Here is a 21,467-nt window from a genome sequence, read left to right as displayed (position 1 = left end):
ACTTATATAAGTGTGCACGGTGGCAAGAAGAAACATCCCTGATTGTGGTGAAAAGCTACCCTCCTGGTGTGGCTTATGAGTTTAATGTTTTAGTATATTGCTTTGCTGATGGGAATGTTTTTCTTAAAAGCACAAGAGATTAGCGTAAGAAAATAAACTGCCAAAGACAGCTGAAAATAAAGTGCATTGTTCTGTCCAATGAGTCACAGTTCCAGGCAAAGCCTTTGGAGTTGCCACGCCTTGGAGCTTCCACTCAGTAGACACAGCATGAGCGAGGGGAAAAAACCCACGGCTGGGAATCAGCCCGAGAAGACAAGACAGCTAAGTTGACCTCTGAGCTGTAGCATGAGCAACTCTGGCAGTCACGTGGTGACCAGCGATATTCTATTCTCCAACACCCCCAGGGGAACACCAAAACCCAAGCAACTTCCTTCAAGAGGGATCAAGAGGGAAACTGCTCCAGAGCAGAAGAGATACCTTCTAGAACTGATACTTTCAAAGATGGGGAGATCATTTTCACACTATAATCCAGGGCTTCTTCGTAATCTCCTTTAATTTACTTCTCTGACTCTGTTCATTCATTCATTCAACAAATATTTATTGAGTGTTTACTGATCTAGGTGCTGAGGAGGTAGTGATAAAAACAGACAGGGTCCTTCTCGCATAAGCCCTTCAGCGTGAAGGAGACAACCAATTACACAACATGAATGTGACATTGTAGGCATGATCATGCTTCAAAGGAGAGGTATCTGATGAACTGAAAGCATGAAAGAAGGGATTTGAGCTAGGTAGGGAGCTCAGCTCAGGCTTCCAGGACAGAACAGGAATTTGAAGGAAAACAGGTGAGAAGCAGTGGGAGAAAAGGTTCCAAACAGAAGGACAGTAAGAGGAAAATTCCCTTCAATATCCCTCAACATTTCAGCTCTTAACACTTCATTTCTAGTTTCTTGAGAACATGAGAGACACGATACATTGAAAAACAATGGAACTTGGAATCAGTTGGTTTCATTCTAGCCCTGTGACAATACACACACAGCCTTGAACAAGTTACTTATATTTTCTGAGTCTTAGTTTTGTCACCCATAAGATAGGAAGGATAAAACCCAGCACACAATAAAAGTTAGCACTTTCCCCCACTGGCTAATTTTCATAATCTTTCTCAGACTCAGTGTCTTCATTGAAAAATAGAAATAAAAAAATTATACCTGTATCTGGGAATTGACATTTAGGTGGGTTAATTTGTAAGCTCTAAAGCATTATATAATTATTGGGTAATATTATTAGTCACTCATAAAATATTTGTGAGGCCGACTATATTCCAGATCCTGTGATGTTACTGGAGAAATGGAAGTTTTTTTTCTTTTTTTTTTTTTTTTAATCTTTGGCTGTATTGGGTCTTCATTGCTGCACGCGGGCTTTCTCTAATTGTGGTGAGCGAGGGCTACTCTTCGTTGCGGTGCACAGGCTTCTCACTGCAGTGGCTTCTCTTGTTGCGGAGCACGGACTCTAGGCATGCGGGCTTCAGTAGTTGTGGCTCATGGGCTCTAGAGTGCAGGCTCAGTAGTTGTGGCGCACGGACTTAGCTGCTCCGCGGCATGTGGGATCTTCCCAGACCAGGGATCGAACACGTGTCCCCTGCACTGGCAGGCCCTGCACCACCAGGGAAGCCCGGAAGTGGAAGATTGACGGAGGCATAGCCTTGCTCTCAGGAGAGAGGTGCTGAAAGAGAAATTCATCCTTTTCCTTGATCAAGAGAGAAAAGGCAGCAAGGACAGAGGGAAAGGCCTCTGTGGCCTGCACAGGCATCCAAGTTCCTGGCACTTGGCCCTTCCTGGGGGATATCTGATCCCTTCCCCCCACCAGCCATCAGCTGAGAGCTCTCCCAGACTACCTGATGCAAGGCCCCAGGGACAGGGCTGCAGGATGGATTTCCAAATCTTCAAAATAAGCAGACAAAGGAATCTTACATCAAACAAAAAATGACTTGAGTGGAGTAGGGAAGGAATTGCTCTGAATGATGGAAGAGGTTGTCAAGGATTTCTAGATTTCTGTGCTTCTACTGAAAGTGGATGGAAAAACCCAGATTCTCTGATTTTCAGCCCAGCCAGCCAGGCTTCCCTCTTTTAAGCTCCTTTTGTCTTATTTCCATTTGAGAAGACATAAAATGAGTAAGGGGTGGAAGATTTCTTGCCCAACCATGATTCAGGAGGAAGCTCAGCCACAGAACAGGCAAGTGTGGCATTGCCCAGAGAAAAAAGACTTATAGAGACAGGTCTCCGATAGATCCACCCCAGATTTTGCAAAGAAGGCACCTCCTTCATCACAAGCTCTAAGCCCTTCCAAGTTCAGGAAGAAACTACCTGCTCCGCCATTGACAGCTTGGCACAATGTCCCCAGCAGGACCAGTGTGAGTAAACCAGAGGGTTTTCTGCAACATGACCCATGGGGACAGTGCAGGTCCTGTTTGCAGCCTGAAGTTTGTGACTCTCCTGGTGGTCCTAGGTCCGGAGCTCCTATTCCTGGGAGCCGGAGTGCAGCTTCAAGAAAATGGGTATAATGGATTACTTGTTGCAATCAATCCTCAGGTATCCGAGGATCAGAACCTCATCCCAAACATTAAGGTAAGTGGCAAGTATGAAGTCAAAACCATTATCCTATTCGAACAGACCTGTAGCCTTCTTTAAGGAGTTGCCTGGTTTGTATTTGAGCAGTAAGGAAAGCGATGTTTCTCAAAAATAGCAACAAAAATTATAATTAACAGCCAAGCCAGTTTGTTCACCTAATTCTGTGTAGTCTCAGCTCACAGACTGTTGATGTAGCCCTCTTTTATTTGTTGTTGTTGGTTACTACTAATTTTAGCTTTTGTGTTTAACTACATCGCTGTTTTTGGGGTAGCAACTTAAAAAATAATCCATTGTGGCAACAGAGACCAGATGTTTGACTGATGAATAAGCATGATTGTGCCTATTAAAATTATGTTGTTGGATTCCATCGTGAGGATGGGAATTCTCAGACAGAGAGAGAGTTTGAATGGAGTGCCAAAGAGCAACATTCTTTCTTTTCACCTGAATGTTCTGTAAAGCAGTTGACTATTTTCACCTTGATATGGTAAGGCAGGCCCATAGCTCCATTACTTGAGTCTCCCTTTGGTATTGCTTTAGTGAAATCAGTATTGTCATAAGGTGTGGTCTTGGAAAGGTGTGATGTGAAAAGGATTTGTTCGGTAAAAGCTTAAAAGTCTTTCACAAAATCTGGAAAATTATATAGGCAAACCCAGACGCACAATTAGTGTCCTAAAATCTCTTCCAGATAACCGTTTGAAGTTTATTTATTTTGCTCCTAGGTTTTCCCAAAAATCTAATACTGTCTCTAAAAGAAATGGGCTCCTTCAAAATATCTTCATTATTTTTATTACTGCTTATTCAAGTATAACCAGAAAACCAAAATATTAAGAATTTAAAAGTGATAAAATAAGTTTTTCTTTTACTTGGTTACAGGAAATGATAACTGAAGCTTCTTATTACCTATTCAATGCTACCAAGAGAAGAGTGTTTTTCAGAAATATAAAGATTTTAATACCTGCCACATGGAAAGCTAATAATTACAGCAAAGTAAAACAAGAATCTTATGAAAAGGTAATTCAAGATTTCATTAAATGAGCTTAACTCAAGAAAAAAATATAATGTGTTCAAACTTTGAAAGTGAGAACTTAGACAAAAACAAATTAATATTAATACACAAACAATATTATTGAAAAGACTGTTATGCGCAAAATGTATGGAAATGTAATAAATGAGTGAAAATTATGGAGTAAAAAATAAGCAAAATGCCATTGCCCAAGCGGCCTCTCAGAAGATCTCTTTACTATGTAACTTACAGAGTCCTTTCTGAAATTTTTGGTTAAGGACCAAGAACTAGTTTTATTCTACTGAGTATGAGCTGTAAAGGGAATAATTTCAGTTATGACTATCCTCATTTCCCACCCTGTCAGAGACAGTAAATATACATGTACAGACAGAAACCTAAGCCACCCATGCATATAAAAATATGACTTTCTTGTCCTGCAAGAGTGCAGATTAGCAGAATTTCACATTAGCCCCAGTCCAGGACACTGTGTTTGAGGAGCATGTTGATAAGAAGCAAGGCAGAAAGCAGGGAAGAGAGGCATGGCTACCTTTTTTTTTCCAACCAAAAAAAGAACCTTCAAAGGACTCTCATAAGCTGTAGATTATAATTACTCACCCATGATAATGTCTGGCACATACTGGTATGCATGCTATAAATAAATGTTAAATAAATTTGGCAAATGACTGTTTGAAATGACTGTGAGCAAGAGTCCTAGCAGCTACCAGAAAGGGCAGGAGCAGAGGCACTGAGAATATAGCTCAGGGCTTCAGCAATGGAGTGGGTTCAAGATCTGTAATTACAGCTCAAGTAGAAGGGCTGGGACTGTGGTAGTTTCCCCTGTTCCTTATTTGTGTCACTTGGTATGAATTTTCCTAAGATTGTTTTAATTCTTAGATCTCCTTTGAAGTTATTGAATGATATAGCAATCTCGAAGGCACCCCAGTGTCCTGAAGAAGTTAAAGGGGTCCTTAAAACTATCTGATTCATGACCAGGTGAAAGCATTTGATGCTTGGGCATGGAGATAGGAGCGATAGACGAAGGGATAAATTGGGAACAGAGCTATTGTTTATTAGACTTCAACTAAATGCTAGGCATTCTGTATATATTGCTTAATTCTCAGACACCTAAAATTAGTTGCTGTTATCGCAAATTAGGAAACTGAGGCTCAAATATGGTAAGGATTTTATCCCAAGTCAAACAGCTGGTAAGTTAAAGAGCAATTTGAATTCATGCCTGTTTGATTCCAAAACCTATGCTCTTTGCTCTAAGCTATACTGTCTCTAGCTACCTTACATAGTTGTCATTAATCAATCTGGCCTTTAGTGGGACAAAAAGTCTTGGAGATAACCAACACCAAAACCAGGTGCTACTCCTCATCCTAATGGAGAAGAGAGAAATAAATAACTAAAGCAAAAAATGACTGAACAGAAAGATTAAGGGAGTCACTGAAGGCTGTTCATATATCTGCTAGATACCAATTCTTTTAACCTCATAATGTCAATCAAGCAAACACTTAGCAAATGATCATTACATACAGGAACCATGCTAGGCATGGCAGAGGACACAAGGAAAAGCAAGATAGTTCCCCTCCTTGTGAATCTACAGTCTAATGTAGGTGGGACGCAGGGGAGGGGGGGAGGGGTAGGAAAAAAGTACATAAGAGTTGTATTACTATGGTCCGTAAGGTAGTGTATAACCCCAAACAGCCTGAGTATTCTGTCCTATGCAGTGTACTCTTTCCTTTTTGTTTAAGGACAACTTTCCAGACATAGAAATGAGGTTTTGTCCAAGTGAAGAATATTCAAGGGCATGATGTCTGTAGCCCTTTTCACAGGTGTTGCCTTGCAAAGCCCTTGGCTTGAATTCTTATCTTTCTAAAAAAAATGTTAATTATTATAAAAATAATTCATGCTTGTTGCAAAAAGACTGTAGAAATATGGACAATAAAAAGAAAATATTACCTTCCACTATTCCTCAGCGGTGTGTACACCCACCCACCCACACACACACACACACACACCAGTACACATGTAGTACATATAGTGATCGTTATATATATATTTATAAGATCATATTAGATCTATTGTTCCATAATCAACTTTAAAAAAAAAATTAACAACATACTTAACTTCTAAGGGCAAGTCTCGAGACAACATATTATCTTTCTTCCTCAAAATAAAAGGAACAATGTTGTATATAAAACTGTGTTCTCTAGATGGTTATTTGAATAGATATTTACTTTAGCTTCTGACTTAAAATATTGTCTTTTATAAATAGTAATTGAAATGGTCAGGGTACAGTATGAAATATAACTTCAGTAGAATAATTGTTTTGCTGATCTGATTGGTTATGGGAATAAAAGGACAAGGCTTAAAAGAAACATATCCTATTGTCTTGCACTGATGAAAGAACCCACAGAAAGTTGTTCACAAAAGGCTGTAACATTTTACAGTACAGCTCTGAATGATGTGTAAATGCTCTTAAAATTTCTTCAAACTTTTTAATTACATTTTATCGTGATTTATAATGTCAGAATTTTACAGTGTTGACTTTTGAGAAAATTTTAATCTGGAAAATGGGAAGGTCAAATGAAAGTAATAAAGCTCCATGGAAATTTGATAAGCTTTTAAAATATATACGCTTTTGAAAGTGACAGATAGTTTTGTTGATATTTAGTTGTGAATGCATTTTAAACTCCATCTAAAGGCATTTATTTTTTTAATCTGTTTTTAAATTGGGATACAATCCATACAGAAAAATGGACACATATCTTAAATGTACACTTCAAAGTGTTTTAACAAATGTAGATATTTATGTCACCAACATTACAGTCGAGATGTAGAGTATTACAAGGCATTTCTTTTAATTTAGGCAAATGTCATAGTGACTGACTGGTATGGGGCACATGGAGATGATCCATACACCTTGCAATACAGAGGGTGTGGAAAAGAGGGAAAACACATTCATTTCACACCTGACTTTCTACTAAATGATGACTTAACAGCTGGCTATGGATCACGAGGTAAGTTTGACCAATCAAGAAATAGACAATGGACAGCACTATTTACAGTATTCTGTGCTTAATGCTAAAAGGGACTCAGAGAACCTGAAACTTGCCAAGGACTTACCATTGGGACGAGGAGATAGGCCACGTGCCCATGAAAAGATTAGGGACAAAGTGAGCCAGAAAGGGTTAAGCACCAGATTAGTGGCCCAGACAGGGCATGCTATAAGAATTCAGTGAAGAGGGAGAGCATTTTGAGCTAAAGGTGGTCAGAAAAGGCCTCACAAAGAAGAGGATCTTAAGGTTGAATATAATTTTGATAAATGGAAAGAAGGGAGAGAAGAGTGGGAAGAGTATGAATAAAACCGTGGCAGCAGAAGAATTCAGGGCATATTTGAGAGATGGGAACAGTAGACCCCACTTATGGTGCAGAAAGACTGTGGGCAGTGAGTAGCAGGAGAAAATGCTGAAATGCACACAGGGTAGGTGATGGAGAGCCTCAAATGCCCAAATTAGCAAGTCACAACTTAAGGTTTATAAACATAGGAGTGAAACCATCCAAGCAGGGTTTTCAGAAGCTGAATCTGGCTGTGTGGATAATCTGACTCCCTCAGATCAATGAGGGAGAAACTGGATATCAGGAGAATAACTAGAAGTCCAGGTATGAGGCCATGAGGCTTGAGTAAGATTGAAGGCAGTGAGATGGGAAGGACAAGAAAGAGAGTAACAAGAACAAGAGAATTTTCTATGTGCCAAGTGCTGTGCTATTTGCTTTTCAAATGTTATCTTGTTTAATCCTAACAACTCGAAGTAATGAGAGATATTCCAGAGGGGAAAAAGTATGAAACAGAGGTCAGAACTGCTTCAGAGTGAAAGGCAAGGAGTGTGTGTGTGGGCAGCATTAAGGAACACACCAGGTTTTTGGCAGAAATAGAAGGGACCAGTTTAAAGGGGAAATCCACAAGTCTGGATTTAGGCAAGTGACTGTGAGGAAAGTGGACTATGCTGGTGGAAAGACCCAGCCTGTGGCCGGAGAAGGATGACTAGAGTTTGACAGTGAAGCCAGCGTCATAGGTTTGGAGATTGGCATTTAGTGGATGAGATCTGAGAAAGAAACTGTGGTGAGAAAAAATGAGTAGGTCAATGGCTAACTATCCAATTCTTAATTTTTTGTTTTTGATTTTAACGTACAGCAGTGCCTTTCAAATGATGTTTTCACTTTTACCCCCATTTAAATCTAAATAGATTTTATTATCCTCTGAATAACTAGCAGGAAGTGGAGCCACACACTCTATAAAACACACTTTATAAAACACTTTATAAAACTTTATAGAAATGGCTTTTTTTCCTGGTAACTCTGAGGTGCTGATAATCTCTGCACAAATATATGACTTCACCAGCACTTCTAAATTCCAAGAGTAGGCAGAAACTTTTCCTTAGCACTTTCAGCTTAGACTGTTCCCCTCCCTTCCTATGTTCCAAGGTCCAAAACTTGCATAATATGCCACAGCCTGAGTCAACTCAGCAAACATTTCCTGGGTTCCCAGATCTTAAAAGAATTCGGAAAGAAAAGTGTACTTGGGGAGGGGAGTTAATCTGGAAAATTTCTATTGGGGAGAAGTCAGTTTTTAGCTGAACATTGAAGAAAATACAAGATTTAGAGAGGTAGAGATAACCTTATAAAGGATTTGATGCTGACAATGAGGATTTTCATGAGCTAAGAGTTGAAGATAAACATGGAGAATCCGGAATAAAATGAAAGAGAAAGGATCACCCAAGCTGGTGAGGAGGTTCTATGATCCTTTTTGCTCCTTCTTCCCTCCCTGGCCCCAGGGTTTCAATCATTGCTCTAGACAGGAGAATTATCTACAGGAAAAAAAGTGGCAGGCATGCCTGGATAACACAAACTGAAGAATAGGAAAGCTTTATTTGCTGGTTTGGTGTCTTAGTCCATTTGGGTTACTATAACAAAATATCGTAGACTGGGAGGCTTATGTACAACAGAACTTTCTCACAGTTCTGGGGACTGGAAGTCCAAGGTCAAGGCACCAGCCAAATTGGTGTCTGTGAAGGCCCACTTCCTGGTTCATAGACAGCCATCTTCTCACTGTGTCCTCACATGACAGAAAGAAGGAAACTCTCTGGGGTCTTTTTATAAGGGCACTCATGCCATTTATGAAGGCTCTACCCTCATGATCTAATAATCACTCCCCAAGGCCTCACCTCCTAACACCTTCACATTGTGGGTCAGGATTTCAACATATGAATTTGGGGGGGACATACACATTCAGTCCATTGAATTGAACATTCAGTCCATATGCTTCTTTTCCTTTCCCAGAATCCTGAACTTATAGGCATGTATAAGACTAAATAGAAACCCTTAGGCAGCTTCCTTAGGGAAATGAGAGAATGTGAGACTCCTCACTAATTTCAAACAGATATGCAACAGGTGAATCACTGGTTTGCACTTCCAGGACTAAACATATTTTCACACTGCCTCTTTTATGATGATGGGGGTAAAGCAGAAGGAGATGGGAATGGGATGGGGAAGAGGAAAGTGGAAGGAAGAATTGCACGTCAACCCTTCGGAATGAGTATATATAGTCAGGTGATGTTACGTATTCACTGATTAGCAAGGTCTGTTGCTGAAATTTTAGGAACTCAAAACAAAAACTCTCTCTTCCACAGGCAGAGTGTTTGTTCATGAATGGGCTCATCTCCGTTGGGGTGTGTTTGATGAATATAACAATGAGAAACCTTTCTACATAAATGGGCAAAATCAAATTGAAGTAACAAGGTTAGTGGGTTTTTTGCATGTTTAAAATTCACTGTTTATTTTTTTTACTCTAAAATAGAGTTTATAATGGCAGCAAAACTTAACTGACAATTGTCAGTTTTAAAATTTTATTGGATTTTTAAAAAAATTGGTTAATATTTAGGTGGTCAAATGCCAAAACAATATAAAAAGTTATACTCTTATATAGCATACTCCTACCACTGTCTTCACCCTGTTCCCTTTCACCCCCTCTGATCACCATTTTTATTAGTTTCTCATTTATTTTTTCTGTGTTTCTTCAGGAAAATTCAAATAAATATGAATATATATTTTTCCTCACTCTTTTTTCTTTTAATTGAATAGTGTTCCATTGTATGGATATACCATAATTTTTCAACCAGTCCCTTATTGTTGAACAAATGAGTTGTTCACCATATTTTGTTATTACTACAAGTCATAATGCTATAAATAAGTTATTTCCATTATATGCAGGCAGATCTGTATATCTATGGAATAGCTTCCAAGAATTACCAGGTCATAGGGTAATTTTAGCTGTAATTTTGGTAGATATTGACTGATTCTTCTCCCGAAATTTAGATGGTTTTTTATCCCATTGACAGCATTTGAGACTGCTTATATAGGAAGGAATCCTTTTAAATATTATCATTAGATGTTCATTCTCTTCTTCCTCTGATGTCCAATGGCAATGAACTCAAAGGAGCCCTGATTCAGGATACCACCACTCATGCCCTTCCTCGGGCCTCCAAAAGTTCATGTTGATTTCTCGGTGACTTTTGCTTTGACCCTGTTTAGCTGGTAAAGCCCTTGGCAATACAGAGCCTCTTATCAAAATCAAATGCTTTAAAATCAAGTGGAGTGCATTTGTAAATTAATGACCTTTCTTAATAGTTTTTAAAATGTCTTCTGTGTATCTAGCAATCTACGATCCTAGAAACAAATTATTTTATGAGTCAATAAGAAAGAAACATAAGTATTTCTAAAACAGACACAATGTCTCTTCCTATTTTAGGTGTTCATCTGACATCACAGGCATTTTCTTGTGTGAAAGAGGCCCTTGCCCCCAAGAAAACTGTGTTATTAGCAAGATTTTCAAAGAAGGATGCATGTTTATATACAATAGCACCCAAAATGCAACTGCATCGATAATGTTCATGCAAAGTTTATCTTCTGTAAGTATGGCCTTAGAATAACAAACTCTTACAAGATTCCATCTTTTCCCAAGATAGACTGATATGTTTTAAGTATTTAAACAAAAAGACAATTAAGATTCACTACATTTGGGACTTCCCTGGTGGTCCAGTGGTAAAGAATCCACCTTCCAATGCAGGAGAGGAGGGTTCAATCCCTGGTAGGGGAACTAAGATCCCACATGCCGAGGGGCAACTAAGCCTGTGCGCCACAACTACTGAAGCCCACGCTCCTAGAGTCCGTGCTCCGCAACAAGAGAAGCCACCGCAATGAGAAGGCTGCGTGCCACAACTACTGAGCCCGCGTGCCTCAACTAGAGAGCCCATGTGCTGCAAACTACAGAGCCCATGTGCACTGGAGCTCGCGCACCACAACTAGAGAGAGAAAACCTGCATGCCACAACTAGAGAAAGAGAAGCCTGTGTGCTGCAGTGAAAGATCCCGCGGGCCACAACTAAGACCCGATGCAGTCAAAAAACAAAAAAAAAAGAAAAGAAAAAAGATTCACTACGTTTTAGAGCTTGGGGAACCTTAGAGTTCATCTAGTTTTTACTTTACAGATTAAAAAAAAAAAACTCAGCGCCCCCCCCTCGACAGTCAAAGCTGATCAGTAAAAATTGTTTCCTTTAGAAAAGTGATTATTTGCTCTCCAGGGAAGGTGATTTAACGAGGGGAAACCTGGAGTCTTCAAAATAAATTGCTTATATGGTAGTGCTCCTATATCCTTTCACAGGAAAGTGTACCAGGTTAATGACAGGGATGTAACGTATGATTATATTTCTTCATTTAAGGTAGCAAACCACTCTTATTTTAATGGAATTCCCTAATTCTCTTTCCCTTGTTTTGCATATTCTAGAACTTAAAAAGAAAAGTCAGGTGTTACCAAGGGAAGTCAACTAACCCTTAGCTTTGCAGGTTCAGAAACTCAATCTTGTCAGTATTCCACGCTAACTGACAAGAGACTTGTGTAGGAATCCAGAACACATTTTTAAAATTATTTAAAAAGAGTACTCTGTCATGGAGATCTGACACCGCGTTCTCTAGCCAGTTCATTTTCTCTCTGACAGAAGCAGCATGGAACAGCCAAATTCTACCCAGAGGCCTATTTTGAGAGTGTGGAATCAGAAAGGAGGGAGTTAGGAGATGCAGAGATTTAGTCACATCAGCCTTCATAACCTGATACATTTTTCCAACTTCATCACATCTGTGGGTCACGTCCTCTCCATTGAGCTGGGAACACTGTGGGCAGTGTCTCTGTGAAGTTTTCTGTTTCTATGACTAACCCAATGTTCCTTGGATTGACACATTCTTTTTTTAGATAATTTTTTTCCTTCAGTCTGGTTTTAGTCAAGGCTAAGAGTCATTCTGTAACTTTAAGGTGCTTTTTCATATTTCTTGTCCAATTCATTATGGTTTTAATTTAATTTACAGCTTTAATATCTGAAGCCAAGCTAATTCCATGTTATTTCATCCACATTGTTTGTGGCTAGGTACAATCTTTGTGGTCATTTGAAACACCTACTCATTAATATCCAGTCAGCAAACTTTTACCATCTCCTAACCATAGTCATGAAATATAAAGAAAAGAGTTAAAAACAAACATACAAACAACAACAAAACAGGTTCTATCATGTCTCCCCATCCTACTAAGAAACTCATGTTCTTATGCTATTATTAACTTTTTGAAGCTTCAGCTTCCTTTTCTAAGAAATTAGAGTTGGGGCTAGAGAATCTGTAAGATTTCTTTTACCTCTAAGCTTCCATAGCTCTGTTAGCAGGAAGCATCTACTGTTCGTAGGAATATAGCCACTGGGAAGTAGATATCTAACACATTACTTTGCAATGCAAATCATGCCTTTAAAAGAGGTGTTGCCTAGGTTTAGTATTATTGTATGAATTATGGCTATATCTCCAAATGGGGAGAAAGATGAGGAAGTAGATTTAAGTTGTTTTTCTCCTTATCCTAGTCTTACAGAGGTCAATATTTGAACTAGCTCAATATAGGTTTATTATAGGTTAATCAATAGATAAAGGTGCAGTGGTTATTAAATATTATTCCAAGGAGTAGACTGATCAAGATAACATCTCCTGGGGTGTTTTCTTTAACACATTGTCATGCTAAGGAAGGTGAGAGTTTGTTTTATTTTTTTAAAGCCTAAGATATTTATACACGGTCTACTCTCTCTTACCTAAGCGCAAATAAACTTTAATAGAGGTTGACCTCAGTTACCACATGGGTGCCAGAGTTTCAAGCAAAGGGTGCCAAGGTTTATCTGTAAATTCAATGGCATTCTTGAAGTAAAGAAGGACATAGCTGTAGCACTTCTGATTTCTCATGTTTCAGCTCACCTTTCCTCTTACCTTTAGTTGTTTGAGAATGAGAAGTATGTCTAGTATGAGAGGAGTACTTTTATTTTCTGATTATTTTCTGAGTATTTTTATTTTATTCTTTTTCGAGGTGGTTGAATTCTGCAATGCAAGTACCCACACCCAAGAGGCTCCAAACCTGCAGAACCAAATGTGCAGCCTCAGAAGTACGTGGGATGTAATCACAGACTCTGACGACTTTAATAACAGTTTTCCCATGAAAGGGACTGAGCTTCCGCCTCCTCCCACGTTCTCTCTTGTACAGGCTGGGGACAAAGTGGTCTGTTTAGTGCTGGATGTGTCCAGCAAGATGGCAAAGGTAACATTTGAACCAAAATAGTTGTAAACCATTCATCACTTTTTTCTATCAGTTTTTAATTCTTTTTCTTTTCAGAGGGTAAGGGAAGGGAAGGGTGAGGCCAAACGTTTGGAATAGTCATGGGCATCATCTCTTCTTGGGGATGAGAGAAACAAATTTAGAATGTGGCCCAGAAATTGAGATAATGCAGATAAATGAAATCCACAGGTAATTCCCAGCCCTCATTATTGCTACTAATTGCAACCTTTTCCAACCAAAACCCTTTCCAAAACTCTGACATGTAGCGGAAGGCTCCTTTCTGACCACATTACACTCACTGGTAAACAACCATGGCCCAGGCAATAGACTGAGTTTTCAGTGAGTGTGCATATCCATTATGTGTGTATTTTCTATGTCATTGTGTACAGAGAAACATATCTCACTCATCTGGCAATCTGGCAGCCTTCCAGAAACCCATTCTCCAAAGCTCCAGAATTCTTAGACAGTAATTAGAGGTTTAGTCTTTGGAATCAGGCAGATGTGCTTTAAGTCCTGGCTCCTTCATTTACTGTCTGTGTAATCAAGAGCAAATAACCTCTCTGAAGCTCAGTTTTCTCATCTGTAAAACAGAGATAACAATACCTATTTCATTGTTGTGACAGAGCCAGTTCATACTGGCTCACAGGAGTCAATTGTTAAATTTTCAGGAAATTTGCAAGCCAGTTGTAAATATAGCCATTATTAAAAAATAAACTATGTAGAGTTATAATTAAATAAAATATATTGAAATAAGCATAATAAATGCTCAAAACTCATTACTTCCTAATTATTTTTCTACTATTCTTACTATTATCTATGCCCAGAGTCAGTAACTACCTGCTTTTGCATAGCCTGCAAATTAAGAATGGGTTTAGAAAAAAAATCAAGAGAATAATAAAATTTCAGGACACATGAAAATTATATGAAATTCAAATTTTAGCATCCATAAGTGAAATTTTATTGGGAGAGAGCAACGCTCATTTGTTTACATATTATCTATGGCTGCTTCAGTACTAAAATGGCAGAGCTGAGTAGTTGCAAAAGACAAAATATATGTCCCACCAAGCCTAAAATATTTACTATCAGATCCTTTATAGAAAATGTCTTCTGATCCCAGATCGAGGCTCCTGAGGTTATTTCTGGTCTATCATCTCTATGAGTCTGCTCCTACATCTCTCTTCCCAACTTTGCACTCAGCGATGTCAGGTTGACAGCTTAAATCAGCCACAGTGAGAATATTTACCCCATAGAAATTGCAACAAATCCAGGGTTCTCCCTCTCTCTCTTTTTACCAGAAAGCCAGTTTTTAAACTTTTACCAGGGGACCACTAACTACTTCACAGTGTTGTTGAAAGGGAAAATGAGATACTGAATATGAAGTTTTTGGTTTATAAGTGGCAACTGTTATTTTATTATAGTACTTGTCCTAAGGGAGAGTTTATCCTCTTGTATTCTCTGGATCAGTAGTCCTGGAAAATTTGCCTTTTTTGGCTTGTCTCTAAAATATGAGGAATACCACTAATACATTCAGCATCTAGATAATTTTGTAATCTTGCCTACCTGCAGTTGACTAGGGTATGATCTTCAAATATGATCTCAGAGCAATTTATATTGACTATCTGCCTCTGTTGAGAAAGAACAGATGGAGTGAAAGGGAAAGATAGTTGTACTTGAAAGAAGACCTGAGAGAAGTAGAAGAGAAATAAGCCTAAAGTAGCAAGCTCATGGCAAAGAAAACTTCTCTCCCTTTTCCTGCCAATAGTGTCACTGAACCATCACGACCATCCATTCATTTATCAGGTGCCTATACCGTGCTGGCTTGGGGGATACAGAGATGACAGAATAGAGTCTGCTTTGAAATGCTCACAATCTGATGAGGGAGACAACACACACATGTGAATAAACACAATACAATGTGACAAGGCTCCACAGAGGTATGAATTGCTGTGGAGGCATTGGCAGCATCTGGGTTATAGGAGAGTGATTGAGGAAGACTTCACTGAGAGGATGAACTTGGAGTTGAGTCTTGAAGCATAAATAGATATTTGCCAGTTGGGTGAGGTGAGGGGAGGCATTCCAGTGAAGAGAATAGTGTATGCAGGTGGCTGAGAGGCAAAATTAGTAGAATTTTTTCAGGGGAAGTACATCAATTGGTATGGATATAACTAACACTGGCTTGGGCTAGAAAAATGACAGATAAGATGAAAATGAATGATGAAATGAATGATGGTATGAATTTGAGAGAAATTTAAGACGTATTGATATGACCTGTTCAAGGATACGGAGGCTGGTAAGACAGGAGTAATAAAAGAGAGTTCCAGGTTTCTGGCTTCACTAGTTAGGAGTAGAGGTCATGACCATGATGTTAGCAATACTTAGTATTTACTAAGTACTTACTATGTACCCATTTTGCAGATGAGAAAACTGAAGCTAAAAGAGATAAGTAATTTCTCTATGGTCACATTACTAGTAAAAGTTGAAGGCAGGATTCAAAGTCCTTGTTTTATCCACTCTACCAATTTACCTCTCAATATTGTAAGAGAAACAATATTTGGGAAGGGGGGCAATGAATTCAAAGTGTATAGAGTTTGAGATACCTGTGAGAGGTTAAATTGGTGGCGTTTCCTAAGCAGTGTGAAATGCAGGTCCAGATGTTAAGGGAGATGTCTGGGTTGGAGATAGAGACCACAATCATCACTGAACAGGTGGTCATTGAAGCTCAGCTTGCTGCTCCCACAGCCTTCAAAACAAGTGACCCTAATGAATTCATCACTAGTATCACCTGCCCAAACGTGGTCACTAACATTATTTTATACTTACTCAAGGTGTAACTATTGTCATATACATATCTCAGTTGATCCTCACGGTAATTCTATTTTAGCAAGTAAGAAAGATTATTATTACCCTCACTTTACAGATGGAATGCCCAGCCTAAGATAAACATGATAACAGAGAGTAGTGCCAGGATAGATGCCTGACTGCTGTTCCTCTCTACCATAAGATCTTTGCAATGTTTCCTCTTACCCAGCATGAATTTTAAAAGAAGCAATTACAAACCAAGTCTCTATTGGTTCTACAGATCTTTGAATCGAGTAGGAGAGAAATGGTGGATGTATGTGTTCTTACAGAATGGTAAATCATGAACAGCATCTTAGGGGCAGAGTTCCAAACCACACCCCCCACCCCGAAAAGCATTCATTTTTGAGTCTGCAATTAATCAAACAATATTCTAGCATAGTGTCAATCTTTACAACTCAAAAAATCACAGTCTGACATCTCTAAAGAATTAGCAGAGATATTTGCTAATTGAGTTACTTAGTTATACTTTTTTCTACCAACCAAATGTTGTTACCTTTTCTTTTTCCTTTCTGCAACATAGGCTGACAGACTCCTTCAACTGCAACAAGCAGCAGAATTTTACTTGATGCAGATTGTTGAAATTCATACCTTTGTGGGCATTGCTAGTTTTAATAGCAAAGGGACGATCAGAGCCCAGCTACACCAAATTAACAAAGACGATGACCGAAAGCTGTTGGTTTCGTATCTGCCTGCCACTGTGTCAGCTGAAGCAGAAACCAGCATCTGCTCAGGGCTGAAGAAGGGATTTGAGGTACAGTAGAGCACCCCAAGCCTTACCATCACTTTCTTTTCCCTCACTTTGTATCTGAGGTTGCTTCTGATTTGGGGCAATCTGTTACAATATGGTCATGAGTCTCAAGTATAGGAAAGTAATGATGGATTATCTTTAAGGTCAGGGACCACAACTTTCTCACCACTGAATCCCCTGTGCCTAGTAAAGGGCATGTAATAGTTGCTTAAGAAAAATTTGTTGAAGGAATGAGTAAATAAATGAATACAATGATCGAGGCTGGGGGACTTCAGCATCATTAGAAAAATTTCTAACAAACACTGTCCCTATTCATCTGGGACTGTTGCATCTGTGGCCGTTGTTACCCTTGAGTTTTCCAATCAAAATCAGCATGTCTGGCCTCCTGCCTATAGTCATACTAGACCTCAAGCATATGAATATCAGTTAAGGTCAGAGGTATGTTTCAAGAATAACGGAGTTCATCTAAATCAGCATAAGTTTGGATTTGACATTGAGGATACAGCCATGTGTTAAACATCTGGTAGCAGGCAGAACACAATTGCAATTGTTACTGCCTACAGCCAAGAGTTTCTCAACATTGGCTGCCCATTGAAATCAGCTGGGGATTCAAAAATTCCGATGCCTGGATATCACCCACAGAGATTCTGATTTAATTCATCTTGGGTGTGAGCTGGTCATTATTAAAAAATTTTAAAGTTCTCATCCAATTCCAATGTATAGCCAAGGTTGAGAACCACTGCTCTAGGTCCTTTTATTGGCCACTTATTGGATCTCAGAAGCAAGGATCTCACCTAATAACGTTCTCCCACATCCTCTATGACAGACACTATTCTAAACTAGGGGTATCTCATAGTGATTTGAACAGGAAGAAGCCCTATCCATGAGTAAGCAGGCAATGGCATGTAGGGTGACAAGTGCTGTGATGGGGTGAGGTGAGGACTGAGTGGAGATGGGCATGGAGAGTGTGGGAAGTTACAAAGGACCTGGAAGAGGAATATGCCCCCCTGGTAGGGCATTTGGAATGAGAGTGAATTCTCCTGCTCAATAAGGCAATCTGAATCACATTTCCTTCCAAATGAATGATACCCTGTGTTCAGATGGTTGAAAAACTGAATGGGAAAGCCTTCGGCTCTGTGATGATACTAGTGACCAGTGGAGATGACGAGCACATCACCAACTGCTTCCTCACTGTGCTCAGCAGTGGTTCAACTATTCATACCATTGCCCTGGGTTCATCTGCGGTCAAAAACCTGGAGGAATTATCACATCTTACAGGTGGGTAAATTTCTAGCAACATATTTTAGAGCATTTCCTTTCCACTTGAATATTCAAAGAACCACCATGAAACTCAGATTATGTCAACAGAATACATGGCTTAATTGAAAAAACAATAAAGTTTTCTTAAGAAAACACACACACAAAAATCATTGCTAAATTCTGTCAAAAATTTGCTGACTTTTTTATACTTTCCTTAGAAAGTGCCAATTATATACATCTAATGAAAATATTATTATTACTTCTTTGTTAAACCAGCCTGAGCATGTATAATCATGGAGCTAAAAGTATGTTTAAATGCACTAACTTCTATGATAAGGAGACATACAATATTACACACATATCTTTTTTTGCTCTAATAATTTTATCTTATATTCCTCACATTGAATAAAAAATGCATATGCTAACTTGAAAACTGAAAGCTAGGTTTTATTGAATTATGTTTGAAAATAATGTTTTCAGAATGTAATGTAAACATATAGCAATATAAATGGGTAGCAATTAACCTAGATTGTCTTGGAATTACCTTAATTAAATATTTATTGATTTCAATAAATATTTATTTTCAATAAATATTTATTGAGTTTTTATCGCATACTGGGTAGAGCTCTAGACCCTACAATTACAGCTGTGAATAGAACAAACAAAACCACCTGTCTTGGGGTGTGTGCTCACCATGTGGTCGTATAGGATGCTGTGCAAAGCAGGTCAAGCACAGCTCCTGCTTTCCCCAAACTCACCCTCTTAAGCAAACGAAGTTTGTTAGAAAAGGCCTATTATTTTATCTTTTGTTTTACTTTATACATTTTAATAGCTAACATCCCAATTGTGTATTTCAGGAGGTTCAAAGTTCTTTGTTCCAGATAAATCCAACTCCAATAGCATGCTTGATGCTTTCAGTAGAATTTCCTCTGGAACTGGAGACATTTTTCAACAACATATTCAGGTCAGAATTTCCTCAATATTATATTTACAGATAGGGGAGAGGGGAGAGGGAGCAAGGAAAATAGTTGAATTGTGCTGTCTCATTAACCTTATTTGAATATGTAACAGTCCTTGTTACATTAAAAGAAGGCTTTTAATGAGCTTCTTGACATCACCAGAAGCAGGCTTCATCTTTACCTGATGTCTACTTCTCAGCCCTAGGAGTCATTTTCTGTAATTGTTACTTCAGCTTTTCAAGGTCTATAGCAGAGTTTGCTCCTTCCTTGTGGCTCAAAATGGGGTTGGGGGTGGGACATGGGGTAGAGGTAAGGCCCAGAATTAAAATAAGAATCAGTGGCTTTAGTTTTAGTTCAAACTTGCCATCAATCAGAATCTATTTTACTTTGCTTCTTTAAAAACTTCCTTGAAGCTCCTCCCTCATATAAAAAGTATCAACTATTTCGTTCAATTCTAGAAATTCCTAAAGATCTCTCCAACTACCACAATTTATTTGATTTTGCTCACAAAATCTTCCTTTAATCAAGCCAATTTTTTCAAAGGGCCAATTTTTTTTTTCTTTCAAAGTACTTTAAAGATATTTTGAACATAACTGAATAATGTTTTGAATAAAATTTCACCTGCTGTTTCCTCACAGATGGTAAGTGAACCTGCCAAGTTAATGGCTTGATAGGAGCAATGAAATCAGTAAATTATTCTTAGAAAATATTTAACATGAAGATTATATGTACAGAGTAAAGGCAATAACCACAATTCTGTCACTAGAAGTGGAAAAAGGTGAATTTTAAATGATAATGTATATTTTAGATTAGACTACCATTGGCTCTTCTGAATAATCTTTCTACCCTTGATTTTCTCTTTAATAATATGAAATAAAAAGAAATGTTTAAAAAAGTAAAACAAATTTAGCAAAACATTATTCATATGACTCAAATTGGTTCCCAGACTTGGCCACCTCTCCCCAGTTATTTGCATGTCATTAGCCCCTCTAGACTGTGGGCAAAAGCTACATCTAATCCCCTTCAACAGCTCAGAGCCCAGCATGGAACGTGGTACAGTAATCAGCAGTCCACGGACACTTGTTCAACTGAGTTGAACAAATAATCCGCAATGTCTTTGCTGTCATCCACCAACAGAATTTTACATTCTTTACAAGTCTGGGCAATTTTACAGTGTTGCTAATGTCTTTATTTAATAAATATAATTTTTCAAAGTTATTTATAGACTGGTATTCTTTGTGAATACACAGCGATTAAACGCAGGGTTTCTGGTGTCAGCCAGCCTGGGCTCTATGCCTGTTTCACCTCCTTACTATGTGACCTTGGACAGCTTACTTCCCTAAGCCTGTCATTTCATCTGGGAAATGTAGGTAACAATAGCACTTATCTCAGAGGGTTTTCATAAGGATTGGATTAGATAATACATGTAAAGCATTTAGCACAGTGCCTGGCATCTGTATGTGCTCTGTGCGTGTTACACACACACACACACACACACACACACACAAGTGCACACACAGCTTATTTAAGTGCACACAGCTTAAATCATGACTAAATGATTTTTTTAAATGTACCAAACCCCGCTGAAACCCAATGTCTGATTTCTTATTAAAATATATAAAGGTATCTGGACAGATTATACACAAATTAATTAGAGCACATTCAAAAAAAAAAAGCTTGTTTTAATTGATGCTCTGAGGCTAATGTTGATTTGGATAAGAGAGAAGTATGAGAACAGCTAAAATCTCTTGATAAAGATTAATGAAGTGACACATGTACTAGCTATAACAAAATATTTTATATCTACTGTACTTATAACACTTTGCTTAAGCAAAGTATTTTTACATGAAAAATAATTCATGTAAATATAGGACATGTCCAAGTTAAACAGTTTTTTATTTTTGCCAATTCATTTTTATTTGTCATAAAAATAAAGGAAAAATGGAATGATTATGCATATGCTAGAAACTTTCACATGTATATTCTCTCGAACAGCTTGAAAGTATAGGTGAATATGTTAAACCTCACCATCAATTGAAAAACACTGTGACTGTGGATCACAGTGTGGGCAATGACACTACCTTTCTAGTCACATGGCAGACCAGTGGTCCCCCTGAGATTGTATTATTTGATCCTAATGGAAGAAAATACTACACAGATGATTTTACCACCAATCTAGCTTTTCGGACTGCTCGCCTCTGGATTCCAGGAACTGCTAAGGTAGGTATTGTAAGCTTGTTCGTAATGACAATGTTTAGTCAACTACGTGACTTTCAAATGGATCACAGAATTAAATGCATTGTGTAAAGGAAATCCTATTC

The 21,467-nt window shown here is 38.4% G+C and overlaps 1 protein-coding gene across 1 annotated transcript in view; it reads left to right on the top strand.

Moving 5' to 3' along the window:
* Positions 1-2,435: 2,435 nt before the first annotated feature.
* The window catches only part of CLCA2 (chloride channel accessory 2), a 36,664-nt gene continuing 17,632 nt past the window's right edge, over positions 2,436-21,467 (top strand). The window contains 10 exon segments of the mRNA XM_061186374.1: positions 2,436-2,621; positions 3,498-3,635; positions 6,500-6,650; positions 9,321-9,429; positions 10,439-10,598; positions 13,075-13,302; positions 16,700-16,930; positions 18,028-18,205; positions 19,045-19,151; positions 21,142-21,366. Of these exon segments, the coding sequence (XP_061042357.1) occupies positions 2,436-2,621; positions 3,498-3,635; positions 6,500-6,650; positions 9,321-9,429; positions 10,439-10,598; positions 13,075-13,302; positions 16,700-16,930; positions 18,028-18,205; positions 19,045-19,151; positions 21,142-21,366 (1,713 nt within the window).

Source organism: Eubalaena glacialis, chromosome 3, assembly GCF_028564815.1.
Source record: "Eubalaena glacialis isolate mEubGla1 chromosome 3, mEubGla1.1.hap2.+ XY, whole genome shotgun sequence".
Taxonomy (NCBI): domain Eukaryota; kingdom Metazoa; phylum Chordata; class Mammalia; order Artiodactyla; family Balaenidae; genus Eubalaena; species Eubalaena glacialis.
Note: the sequence above shows the minus strand (reverse complement) of the source record. Positions and strands in the feature narration are given on the sequence as shown.